Here is a 12,109-nt window from a genome sequence, read left to right as displayed (position 1 = left end):
AGCATTGCCTATATTCAGATTCTTTGATGGCCACAAGAACATTCTGTTTTCTTTTACATATCCTGTCTTTGTACACCCTGTTTGTTCCCCCAGAATCCCATCTTCCATCAGGATCTGACCATGAGGCTGTATTTATATCTCTATACCACAGCTGTGTGTCCATGTGTATTCTCCCACAGATGGTGCTCCCAGCCACTTTTGTGTTCTTGGCTCTGGTGCTTTCCATCATTGTACCTCCTTTTGGTGAATACCCTGCCTTGACCCTCCACCCCTGGATATATGGGCAGCAGTATACCTTCTTCAGGTACACAAACTTGTTCCCAGAGGTCACCATTATCCTCCATAGTGTGGAGCTCCTAGGCTACATGCTGCCTGGAAGGGCTCTGACTTCCTCACTTCCCTAAGATCTCCACCAATACAGCAGGGGTCCTTGGGTTTCCCTCAGAAAAAAAGTTAATGTACTGCCATTGCCTAGAAACAGAGAGTAAGAAAAGAGAATGCAAAGTGGGGAAAGTGAGCAGAGGAGCCATCTTTTTGAGGTGTAGATGGTCTTCTAGGTTTATTCATGCAGCCCACCCCATTCCCAGGAGACCTACAACCATCCCTAGGCAGCATTCAGAGCTTTATGAACATGCCTGGCATGTAGTAGCCATTCCCTAAATGCTTTGAATTGGATGTGGGCTGCTTTTGTCCACTCTGTCACAGTCACGTGACCACCAGGTAAGCCTCTCTCACTCTGTCTAGCATGGATGAGCCTGGCAACAAGCACCTTGAGATACTGGCAGACGTCCTCCTGAACAAGCCAGGTTTTGGCAACCGCTGCCTGAAGGAAGAGTGGCTTCTGTGAGTTCCTTTGCCCCCTTGTCCTGACACCATATCTCCCCTGGGAGCCTGGCAGTAGGGTCTGGGTTGGCAGGGATGGGAGGGACACCCTCCGCCCTGCTCCGTATTTTGTGGACCACTTCCCTGTTTTAGACCAGTGCTTACCCAGCCTCTTCTTTAGCACTTGTGTGCAAGGGCAGTCACTACCTCCCAGGTAGCTCCTGCAACATTGGAAAGCTCTGTATTTCTCAATATAAAAATTCCATATTGAGTTGATATATGAGTCCCCTTAATTTATTTGAAAGGCCTCCTGAGCAGGGGCAGGAGGGAGATGGAGCATATGCTGTTGTATAACTGAACCCTAACTGGCATTAATGACTTCTATGGCCAGCTCTCAATTATTGTTTTAAGTATAGAGAAGGGAGTTGTAGGGGTGAGTTGAAATTCACCAGAAATCCTAAAGGTTCAAATGTAATTTGTGTGTGGGGGGGGGGTGTGGGAGGAGGGGACTGGGGATTGAACTTAGGGACATTCAACCTCTGAGCCACATCCCCAGCCCCACTTTGTATTTTATTTAGAGACAAGGTCTCACAGAGTTACTTAGTATCTCGCCGTTGCTGAGGCTGGCTTTGAACTCCCAATCCTCCTATCTCAGCCTCCCTAGCCTCTGGGATTACAGACGTGTGCCACCGTGCCCAGCTGGTTCAATGTAATTTTAATTTCTTCTCTTATTTAGTCTTTTTCAAAGCTTCAATAAGGAAAATTCCTCTTTAATTTGTTCCATCTCTCAATAGCTAGAGAAAATGCATGGCTCAGAGGAGTTGAAAGGCTGAAAAGGAGAGGGTTGGGCACTATTTCTCCTTTCTAGGGATTTTTAAATCAACCGTTGAAACTGATTGTGGAATATCTTCTTGCTTTCCATGAGGGAGTACCCGTGTGGCAATTCAACCCCCTGGAAGACTCCCTCAGTGTCCCCGAACATCACCCACCTGTTCCAGAAGCAAAAATGGACACCAGCCAACCCCTCACCCTCCTGCCAGTGCAGCACCAGAGAGAAGCTCACCATGCTACCTGAGTGCCCCGAGGGTGCCGGGGGGCTCCCACCCCCACAGGTACCCAGCACGGGAAGCCAGGGTCCCATCTGCCTGCAGTCCCAGGGATGGGGGTTGCTTATTACCTCCTGAGCTTCTATCCAAATAACATTTCAAACTGTTAAGTGAGCAAGGCTAGATCAGGGGGCTAAGCCTGCATCCCTGTGTCCTTCAGAGGTCTTTCCCAGATGAACTTATCACTATGCCACCCAGAGGAAGTCACTAACCCAAAGCTTCATTTCCTACCAAACACCTCCTATTCAGTCCAGTATGGCCTCCTAGCTGTCTCGCAGAGAATGACCTTGGACAGCCCCTCTCGTGATTTATCAAAAATGAACAATCCTCAAAGAGGCAGTGTGGTACAGTGGGAAGAGCACAGGCATGAGGGTGAGGGAGGCCTGGATTCATTACATGGCCTCTCAGAACCTTCATTTTTCTCACCTAGAAATGCAGGAAAACTGTACTTATTTTGCAGTATTATTATGAAGATTGAATGAAATAATGTGCATAAAGAATTACTTAGAATTAGGTTCAGCTCAAGTGATGAAAACCCCAAACTAACAGTGGGTGAAACAAGGCACAACTCTTGCCTGTCCCATGTGCACATTCATGTGGGTGGCGCATGATGTTCTGCTGCTCATCTATGCCAAGTAGGCCACCATAATCCTGGGCAAAATGGCACTCTACTTTCCAGATAGCAGAATAGAAGAAGGGATAAAGAAAAAGAGGGCAAAATGTGCAAATAAAACTTCAGAAGCTGCCACATAACATCTTCATTTACATGTCACTGGGAAGAACCCAGCAGCCAGGGAGACTGGGGCTAGAGGCTTTGTTCTGGATGGTTCATTCCCAATGAGAAAGGATAGAGCACTCCCACCTCAGGACCCAGCAGCAGCAGTGAAAGAATGTTAGAGAAGGAAGGGTCCTGAGGTGGGAATGCTCTTCCCTAACTTCTAGTGTACATGGAGATAAAGTAGGAGTGTTTTATTTGACATACTTTTTAGAAAACAATAATTATCATAAATCATCCCATGCATCAGCAATTGTTCCAACCTGGATTCCACCAGGGAAGCTTAGCATTTCCCCTGGATACCATCGACAGCAGAGAAGCAGCCAGTAAAGTGGCAAGAGCCAGGACTATAGTCAGACAGATATGGGTTCCAATCCTAGGCCAACCACCTAAGCATTCTGCAACCCAGTGCATATTAGCCCACCTTCTGAACCTTGGTTTCTCTGTCTATAAATTAAGAATTCTTCTTTCATAACAGTGTCAGGGTTAAGTGAGATCATGTATGTAGAGCACTTAACATGGTGCCTGGCACTCAGCAAGCATCCAGTAGGTGCTAGTTCTCCATCAGAGAGTGGAAAGTGAAGAAAGTGAACCAAGGAGGGAAAGTCAAATGGGAACGGCAAGGGGGAGATGAAAGTGAAGAAAAAAATGAAAGAATGGTGCATAATGATGGTGGTTTAATGCCCCCCAACCCCCACACCTGCTCACCCTAGGTCACACCCTGGATAGAATGAATGCTGTTGCCCAAGGCTCGTGACCAGCCTACCAAGTTGGTTAGCACAATAAACTCTATACTATGCATACCTGAATATGAAGTATTATTGCCACCTGGAGGCCAAACTTGTGCATTTTTGAATTCTCCAAAAATTTTAAATTAACTAACTAGCTTATAGTCCTAGATGTATTTTCAAAGTCATTTGTAAATTATAAGGCACTATTCCAATTCTTTCATTCATGTCACAAATTTATTGTGTGACAGCTGTATGTCAGAGACTACTCTGAAAACTGGGAACATAATAGCCAACAAATCAGAGGAAGCCCCTGTTCTCCCTGAAGTGATATCATACCAAGGAAAACAGAAAAAGTAAATAGTCCATCAGAAAGGAAGTCTCAGGCAGAGATGAGCACTATGAAGCGAACACAAGCCTATGTGGTGGTGAGAACTCAAATGTGGACTGAGAGTGAGCTGTGTGCAGTTCTGCAGGGAGAATTTGCAGGCAGAGTGAACCACCAAGTGCAGAGCCATAACAGGAGGGAGAGGTGCCCCCTGAGAATGGGTGGGAAAGGGAGGGTGGCAGGTGAGTTCAGAGAGGGGGCAGGGCCAGATTACAGGGGGCCATAGGGCCTTGACAATGAGATTGGGTTGGACCTTAGGGTTTATTGGCGAGTGATAAGCAAGGTGGCTAAAGTGTGTGACTTGTATTTTGATCTGGAAGCTGAGTGGAGAATGGAACATGGAAGACCAAGGATGGAGACAGAATGGAAGTTTCCGTGTAGACCTAGGTGAGGTCTAGATGGTAGCTTGGACTAGGGTGCCAAGATTGGAGATGGAGAGATGCAGATGGCTTAAGCCATCCTATCCTGTCAATGGTTTGGAGGAAAAGAAGAGGGATCAAAGGTGACTAGCCCATGATTGATATGGAAACTAGGGTAGCTTCAGTGCTTTATCTAATATTTTCCTTAGCATCTGAATCCATAAATAATTTTTGGAGAACAACAGCAGTTTCACAAATTTTTAAGATCTCAAATTCCAAAGTGATTAATGTTAGTCTCATTGCCTCAGAGAATACAGCGCAGCACTGAAATCCTACAAAACCTTACAAACAGGAACATTTCCGACTACTTGGTAAAAACGTATCCAGCTCTTATAAGAAACAGGTAAGAAGAGACCTTTGATTCTTATCATCCCCGGGCCCCTATAGACAATATTGACTAGGGACAGAACACTTTACCTATAACCATGGCAGTGAAATGTTTTCTGATTTCTAATATGAGGGCCTCATCCATGAGAAAAAGCAACTGAAATATATACAAGCAAAATACCATGTGAGATTCATTTCATTTTGCATTTTTATATTTAGAGCAAACAAAGTTTAACCCAGGCACTATTAAAAATATTACCAGAAACACAGAATTTATTAAGTTATGCAGCCTTGTATTTTAACTGGTTAACAGAGAAAAGTTTGGAGAGGGGAGTGTAAGTCAAGAGGTAGAAGAAGAAAAGAGAAGCAGGAAGGAAAAGTAAGAGGCAAAAGGAGAAAGGACAACCTTAGGTCCAAAGTGATAGTGCCCCTGGAGAGGGGTGACCAGGTTAGCTACAGTGGCCATACTTCAACTCTAGGTTATCATCTGTTATCACTGCCCTTGAAAACGCCCATGAACCCTTCAGTACGTATCTAGTTCTCTCAGCTCTGCAGCTGTTCTTACCATGCCCCACCTCTGGGATGGAAGGCCTTCAGCATCCCCTATCAGAGCCAACGGCTTGACAGGAGATCCTAAGGAACTGTGAGCCAGTCCCCACATGTCTGGACTGTAAAATAAAACATAGCATCTAATTTTAGTAGTATTTTCAGTTGGTTTCCCAACCAGAGCCCTGAACTAGGGACAATTACACTCAAATGATAGAACACACCACAGATGGTGAAAGCAGCTGCTGGGAGGGCAGGGCCAAGCCAACAGTTAGCAAAATGAATGCCATCCAAGCCCAGAAATAACAGCAGTGTGCACAGAGTTGATTCAGTAATGCAGTAAGCAGCAGCCACTCTCCACAGCACATTTGCAATATGGGATTTTAGATTTTTTTTTTTTTTTTTTTTTACTCACTGATTGATGACAGTGAAAAAGGGCCTGAACTCTGAGGTCTAGGGTTGGTGTCTGCCTGTTTCCCATCTTGTCAGTTTTCCTCTGATTGTCGGAAGTCAGGGTCTTACCTCTGAGTGAGGAAAGTCAGAATTTCCCCCAAGTGTGCAGGGGATCTCGTTTGTACAGGTACAACAGTAAGGGCTATAGCCCTAACTCCACACTGGCATGGTCATTGCCATGTTTTCTGGGTCTACACTGGATACACCAGCCTGACATGTGAGCTGATTATGTGTCCATTTGGAAAGTCCAGCATGCTGGGGGACTGGGGGATCCAGTGGCGAAAAACATTAGTCCTTTCTCTGTGTGTTTCCAGACTTGGCCTCCAGGCTGGGTGGCTTCCACACTGGATATCAGAAATTGCTAAAATGGTCCTAAAGACTGAAACATCCCAATGATTATTTGGGAAGGAAAATTAATACTGTCATACTTATGATAGTTATTGCTTGATTTTTATTTTGGCTTTCAGCTTAAAGAGCAAATTCTGGGTCAACGAACAGAGGTAAGAGACTGTTATAAGAAATACAATCTCAGATTATAAGCCTGAACTTCCCTTGGTCTATTCATTTTAGGTCTTAGAGGGTCTAGTTCAGCCCTAGAATTCACCCCATTCCTGAACCATCCTAGAGGCTCATGTGGTTCCAGAGACTTGGAGAATCTTCAAGGAGTATTTAGGAGTGAGCTGTCACTCCCTCAGGGACTAGGCCTCTGGAATGGGTGCAAGGGTGATGTTGACTGCCTTTCCTGGGTAGCTTCTAGACTATAAAGTGAAATTCAACTTTTAGAAATGCCACTAGAGGGAACTGGAATACCTCCACTGAAGCAGAAAGTGGGAGTGAAGGGGCAATTTTAGATCCTGAGAAATAAGGATTTCCTCCTCTGCTTTGCTTTACCAGGGAATTTATTTTGTTCTGTCAAATTTGGCTTTTATCCTGAATTGAAGACTTTTTTTTTTTTTTTTTTTTTTGGAGTAGAAGGTACTAGGGATTGAACTCAGGGGCACTCGACCACTGAGCCACATTCTTAGGTGTATTCTGTATTTTATTAGAGACAGGGTCTCACTGAGTTGCTTAGCACCTCACTAAATTGCTGAGGCTGGCTTTGAACTCACAATCCTCCTGCCTCTGCCTCCCAAGCCTCTGGGATTACAGGTGTGTGCAACTGTGTCTGACCCATTGAAGAGTTTTAAACCAGAGAGTGACAAATTCAGTTTGATCACTTGAGACTAGAGCAGTATGGAGGATGGAGCCAAAGACCAGGATCCCAGTTAAGAAGTTAGCAAGAGGCAGGCTGGTGGGTGCTGCCGAAGTTGTGGCGGGCTAACAGGCATTAAGACAGGAACAGCAGTGCTTGGCCCCATTTAGATAAAGTGCATACAGTGGGACCACAAATACATGAAGGACAAACGTGGGGGTGGAGGACAGTCAGGAAAACATCAAAGAGGGAAGAGAGAGAGTTAAAAGCCGAGTTGGAATTGGCCAGATGCTCAGAAAAAGAAAACAGCCTGGGAAGCAAGGCAGGGAGACCCAAGGGAGACCCAGACCTTTTGGAGCTCTAAAAGAGATTCAGCATGGCTGGAACATGTCCCTCAAGGGAAGCTCTGAGGAGCGCTGAAGTTGGAGAATAGCAGAAGCCAACCTCAGAAGGGCCCTATATCAAGGGTGAGATCCAGCCTTCACCTTGGAGCAGCAATGGGGAAGAGCTAACAGTTGGTTTATAACTGGGTGTGATGATACACGCCCACAGTGGAGCATTCAGGATGCTGAGGCAGGAGGATGTCTTGAGCCTGGGAGTTAGAGGCCTGCCTCGACAACATAGTGATACCCTGTCTCAAAAAAAAAAAAAAAAAAAAAAAAACAGAAACAAAAACATTAGTTTGAAAAGGGAAGCAGTGTTGCTTGCTAGTCCAGAAAATACCCCCTGAAGTACACATTTTCCTACAGAAGCTGGGAGAGTCACAAGGAGGTATGACGTTCCTTGCATGGATCTGAGGATTCCTTGTTGCCTTGTAGATATGGAGGAATTTCCATTGGAGGAAAACTCCCAGTGCTCCTCATCACTGGGGAAGATCTTGTTGGTTTTTTAAGTGAACTTGGCCAGATGATGAACGTGAGCGGGGTATGTAAACAGATTGGAGATTTGAAATAGAAATTATCATGAGTGTCACAGACAAACAAAATAAAACAGAACCCTCTTGCTTGTTTTTTATGGTTATCTAGGGTCCTATCACTAGAGAGGCCTCTAAAGAAATGTCTGATTTCCTTAAATATCTTGAAACTGAAGACAACATTAAGGTACTGGACCTGTGTAATATGCCATAGAGGTAGAAAATCATGTGATGTGAATCTGTTATTTTATTGTTGTTTTTCCAGCATAATTAAATTCCATCCCTCCTCTTGCTGAAATCTTGTGGAATGTCTCCCAGCTGCCAAACCCTGCCTCATCCTCACTTTCTTTTTCCTGTTGCTAATTCTGCTTTAAGCAGCCCTTGTTAGTGCCAGTCTCGGGTGTCAGGTTGTGGCACAGCCTAACAAATGCCACCTCTGCCCTCTAGGTGTGGTTTAACAACAAAGGCTGGCATGCCCTGGTCAGCTTTTTGAATGTGGCCCACAGTGCCATCTTGCGGGCCAGTCTGCACAAGGACAGGAATCCTGAGGAGCATGGAATCACTGTCATAAGCCAGCCACTGAACCTCACAAAGGAGCAGCTCTCTGAGATCACAGTGTAAGCCACCATGGCCCCCAGCCTCACAACTTTTTGGTCACCTCCTCCACTCTTTGGATTTTCACAATCATGAAGGGCAGGGCTGGATGGCAATGTAAATGCTTCATGGACCAAACTGCTTGGCCATGCTTTCTCCTCCATATTTATTTGGAAAGTAGACTTGTATTTCACTCCATTCCCTTTGGGCTTTTGATAACAAGTTGCTCCTGCAGTCTACCCAGATGTTCTCCTTGCCAGCATGCAAAATGATTGCCAGAGGCTGAGAAGGCTCAGTGAACCTCTCCTCTCCCAGGCATGATCATCCAAGACTCTGCTAATTCCCTCAGGTGGTCATACTTTGGAGCTGTCGACATATCTGTCTTGTTCAAGCTTAGGCTCTGAGGCACAGCTTCACTTGGTAAAAACATCCACCTTGTGCACTGTGCCCTGTTTGCTCTTTCTGAGAACTATGTGCAGGAGGAATTTCTGGGACTGTCTTTATTAGTGCACACTTCTCCTGGGAAGTTCATTTAACTACCCAGTATACCCTGAGTACTGCTGAACATGCCCAGAGTGTCTGCTAATTCTTGGGCCTTGATGCCTTTCTCTGGACACTCCCTGGGTTCTGAACTGTCCTATGTTAAATTCTCACTCAGCCCAAGTTTCCATACCTCCTGCCAAGCTGTTCAAATATAGATTATGAAAGAATAGTTTTCTGTGATTATAAAATAATATATGTTCATTAAATAAAATTTAGATAATAAAGTTTTAAGAACTTATCATCTATAACCCTACCTAATTTAAGGTATTGCCTGTAAGCATTTTTGAGCTCCCATCCGGTCATGGTTCTATGTGGTATATAGGGCTGTTATCAGTCAGGTTGTGATTTTGGCACATGGTGCCTTTGTGTACAGATGCTCCTCTCTGCAGGTGGGCACAGCTCTGCACAGGGACTGTGGCTTGTACATAAAGTTCAGGCTGGGTTTCACCCCCTTAGCCAGATGCCTTCTATTTGGTCCAGGAAAGGGTGAATAGAGCCTAGCTCCTGTATAGCTTGCCTGCTCTCTTTTGCCTTGTTTACATTATGAACATTTCCCCAAAATGTGATTGAACACAATAATTTATTTCTTTTGTTAAAAAGCCATATAACTGTCCATATAAAAACTCAAGAGATTATACACATAAATTATTTGTGCTAACAAGAGTTTTGTAGTATATAAGATTAATACAAATTTTGATTTCTATAACCATAAATAGTATTAAAACATAATAAAGGGCTGTGGCTGTGGCTCAGCGGTAGCACACTTGCCTGGCATGTGTGAGGCACTGGGTTCGATTCTCAGCACCATGTATAAATAAATAAAGGTCTATCAACAACTAAAAAAAATTTTTTTAAAAAAACATAATAAAAAGAAGGGTTGGGCTGGGGATGTGGCTCAAGCGGTAGCGTGCTGGCCTGGCATGTGCGTGGCACTGGGTTTGATCCTCAGCACCACATTAAAAAAATAAAGATGTTGTGTCCACCGAAAAACTAAAAAAAAAAAAAAATTAAAAAATTCTCTCTCTCTCTCTCTCTCTCTCTCTCAAAAAAAAAAATGGTGGGGGGTTGTCTAGAAATGCTCACATGAAACAGAAAGGCAGCCTACAAATATCCCTTTAACCTTGACCCAGACTGATTAAGACAGTTCAGGAGAATGACAAGCTTCAGGCTGGGGACTGGGAGTCTGGAGGCCATTACCTGGGTTGGGTAAGGACTGCCAGTGCCTGTCATGCATCTTCTCCTGTTTATGCTCCTGTTTCCTCACCTTTCTCTCCCTGTATCTCTCGTCCTGCTGCAGGCTGACCACATCAGTGGATGCTGTCGTTGCCATCTGTGTGATTTTTGCCATGTCCTTTGTCCCAGCCAGCTTTGTCCTCTACTTGATTCAGGAAAGGATGAATAAAGCCAAGCACCTCCAGTTTGTCAGTGGAGTGAGTGCCATCACCTACTGGATGACCAACTTCCTCTGGGACATTGTAAGTGTCAGGCCTTCCCTCACCTTCTTGGGCCCAAGGTGGCACTCAAGTGTGCTCTGACAGAAGAGATACTACATGGAGGGGTTCTTGCACTGTCCCGGCTGCTGGAAGGTGCTCAGCTAATGGCTTTGTGTGCTACTGTCCCTTGACATCATCTTAGAAAGGCACTGGATCCCAGAGCTGAGGAAGGCTGTGAATCACAAATTCACAACTGTGGACTGAGGGCTCTGTGTCCTGCACTAAGGGGTTTTCTGACCCAGTCACTGCACTTCAGGCAGGAGTCTGGCTTTCCCCAAAATAGTTTGGATGTGGGAATGGACCAAGGGGTTCTTCACCCAAAATCTCCTTCTTAAATCCCACCTCATTCCCAAAAACTCCAAAGTAGAACTTCCTTAGAGGTTCACCAGATGAATATAGGATGCCCAGTTAAATCTGAATTTCAAACAAACAATAAGTAAAGTTTTAGTGTAAGTATATCCCACTTTAAATATTGCATAGGACATATTTATACTAAAAAAACTAGTGGCCATTTATCTGAAATTCAAGCTTATTGAGCATTTGGTATCTTTATTTGCAAATCTGGAAACTCTACCCAGGAGCTTTATTTTGCTTCCCCAAAGTTACCAGACAGACCTTCATTATATCAGATTAGCCACCACTTTAGGGAAAATAAGAAAAAATTATCAGAGCAACAATGGACTACCACATTGCTTACAACCAAGGTTTCTGGGAACAGGAAGGAATTAGAATGGGGTACTTTATGACAGGCCACATGGTCAGAACTTATTGGTAGCAAAGGCCTAGTTATAATATAGCAAGGATCATTGTGACACCAACCAGGGGCTGGGGTGTAGCCCAGTTGTAGAACACCTGCTTTGCATGTACAAGGTCCCGAGTTCAATCCCCAATACAGCAAAAAAAAGGAGAGACAGAAAACAACAACTCATCTCTTCTGGGTGTCCTCAGTAATATGAGGACACATTTGATTCATCTCAGCATCCTAAGACCACTGGGAGCTCCACCAGATGACACATCAACTGGTAGAGGCCAGAAGTAGCATCTTGTAGAGGACAGTACAAGTGACCCTCTCTGTGGCTTTTGACAATAATACTGAAAATTAGGATTCCTGAAGACATGATTTCTTTAATCTGACTCAACTAATTAAGCAGCTCTCACTTAACATTCAAAGCTAGAAATTTTCAGTAGTGTTTAAATTCTTTCCTTTCTTTTCCATCTGCGTGAAAAAAACACAAGCGCATAGGAACTCAGAAGCTGCAGGCTTCTCTTTGGGCAGAGGTTACAGTGGCCCTGAGATTTTAACATGAAAGGATCCAGGCTCTCCTGCCCTGAGAAGCTACTTATTAAAGTGCTGAGATATACATATATATATTTTCACTTTTAAAAGATGAGGAATACCATTTGCACTTGGAGTTGACCTATGCGTGTGTGTCTACAGAGAGAGGACTCGGCCTATAGAAAGATACAGCTAGAAGGACACAGTGGCCATCTGGAGTGGAAGCCATACTGACAACGTAGACCCTAGTCCATCTGTTGAAGGGTTAGAAGAGAGAAGATAGTGCACTGGGTATGGTGTTGGCAGGCTTCCTGATGCTTTAGAATTTTAAAGCTGGCCTGGAATCTGAATCTCAGAATCTGTAGTGCTGAATTTCAGAAATCTGTTACCAGCAGCCAGGCCAGAGAGCCTTCCTGGATTCCACCTGGCTGGATCTAGCCACCTTCCCACATAAGAAATAGGCAAATGATGGAAAAAGTAAATATGAATTGTATGCAGTTTGATCAAGCTGGAGAGAAGAAGCTGTATAAAATT

General features: G+C 44.4%; 1 protein-coding gene across 1 annotated transcript in view; it reads left to right on the top strand.

The window, feature by feature from the left end:
- Abca4 (ATP binding cassette subfamily A member 4) overlaps positions 1–12,109 on the top strand; it is a 157,365-nt gene that overhangs the window by 90,437 nt on the left and 54,819 nt on the right. The window contains exons 28-36 of the mRNA XM_071618614.1: positions 180–304; positions 745–843; positions 1,748–1,934; positions 4,487–4,581; positions 6,032–6,064; positions 7,575–7,680; positions 7,782–7,856; positions 8,117–8,286; positions 10,104–10,281. Coding sequence (XP_071474715.1) covers positions 180–304; positions 745–843; positions 1,748–1,934; positions 4,487–4,581; positions 6,032–6,064; positions 7,575–7,680; positions 7,782–7,856; positions 8,117–8,286; positions 10,104–10,281 — 1,068 coding nt within the window. The remainder of the gene's footprint in view (positions 1–179; positions 305–744; positions 844–1,747; positions 1,935–4,486; positions 4,582–6,031; positions 6,065–7,574; positions 7,681–7,781; positions 7,857–8,116; positions 8,287–10,103; positions 10,282–12,109) is intronic.

The sequence above is a fragment of the Marmota flaviventris genome, chromosome 10 (assembly GCF_047511675.1).
Source record: "Marmota flaviventris isolate mMarFla1 chromosome 10, mMarFla1.hap1, whole genome shotgun sequence".
Lineage (NCBI taxonomy): Eukaryota > Metazoa > Chordata > Mammalia > Rodentia > Sciuridae > Marmota > Marmota flaviventris.
The sequence above is the reverse complement of the archived record's forward strand: the minus strand, read 5'-3'. Positions and strand labels throughout refer to the sequence as shown.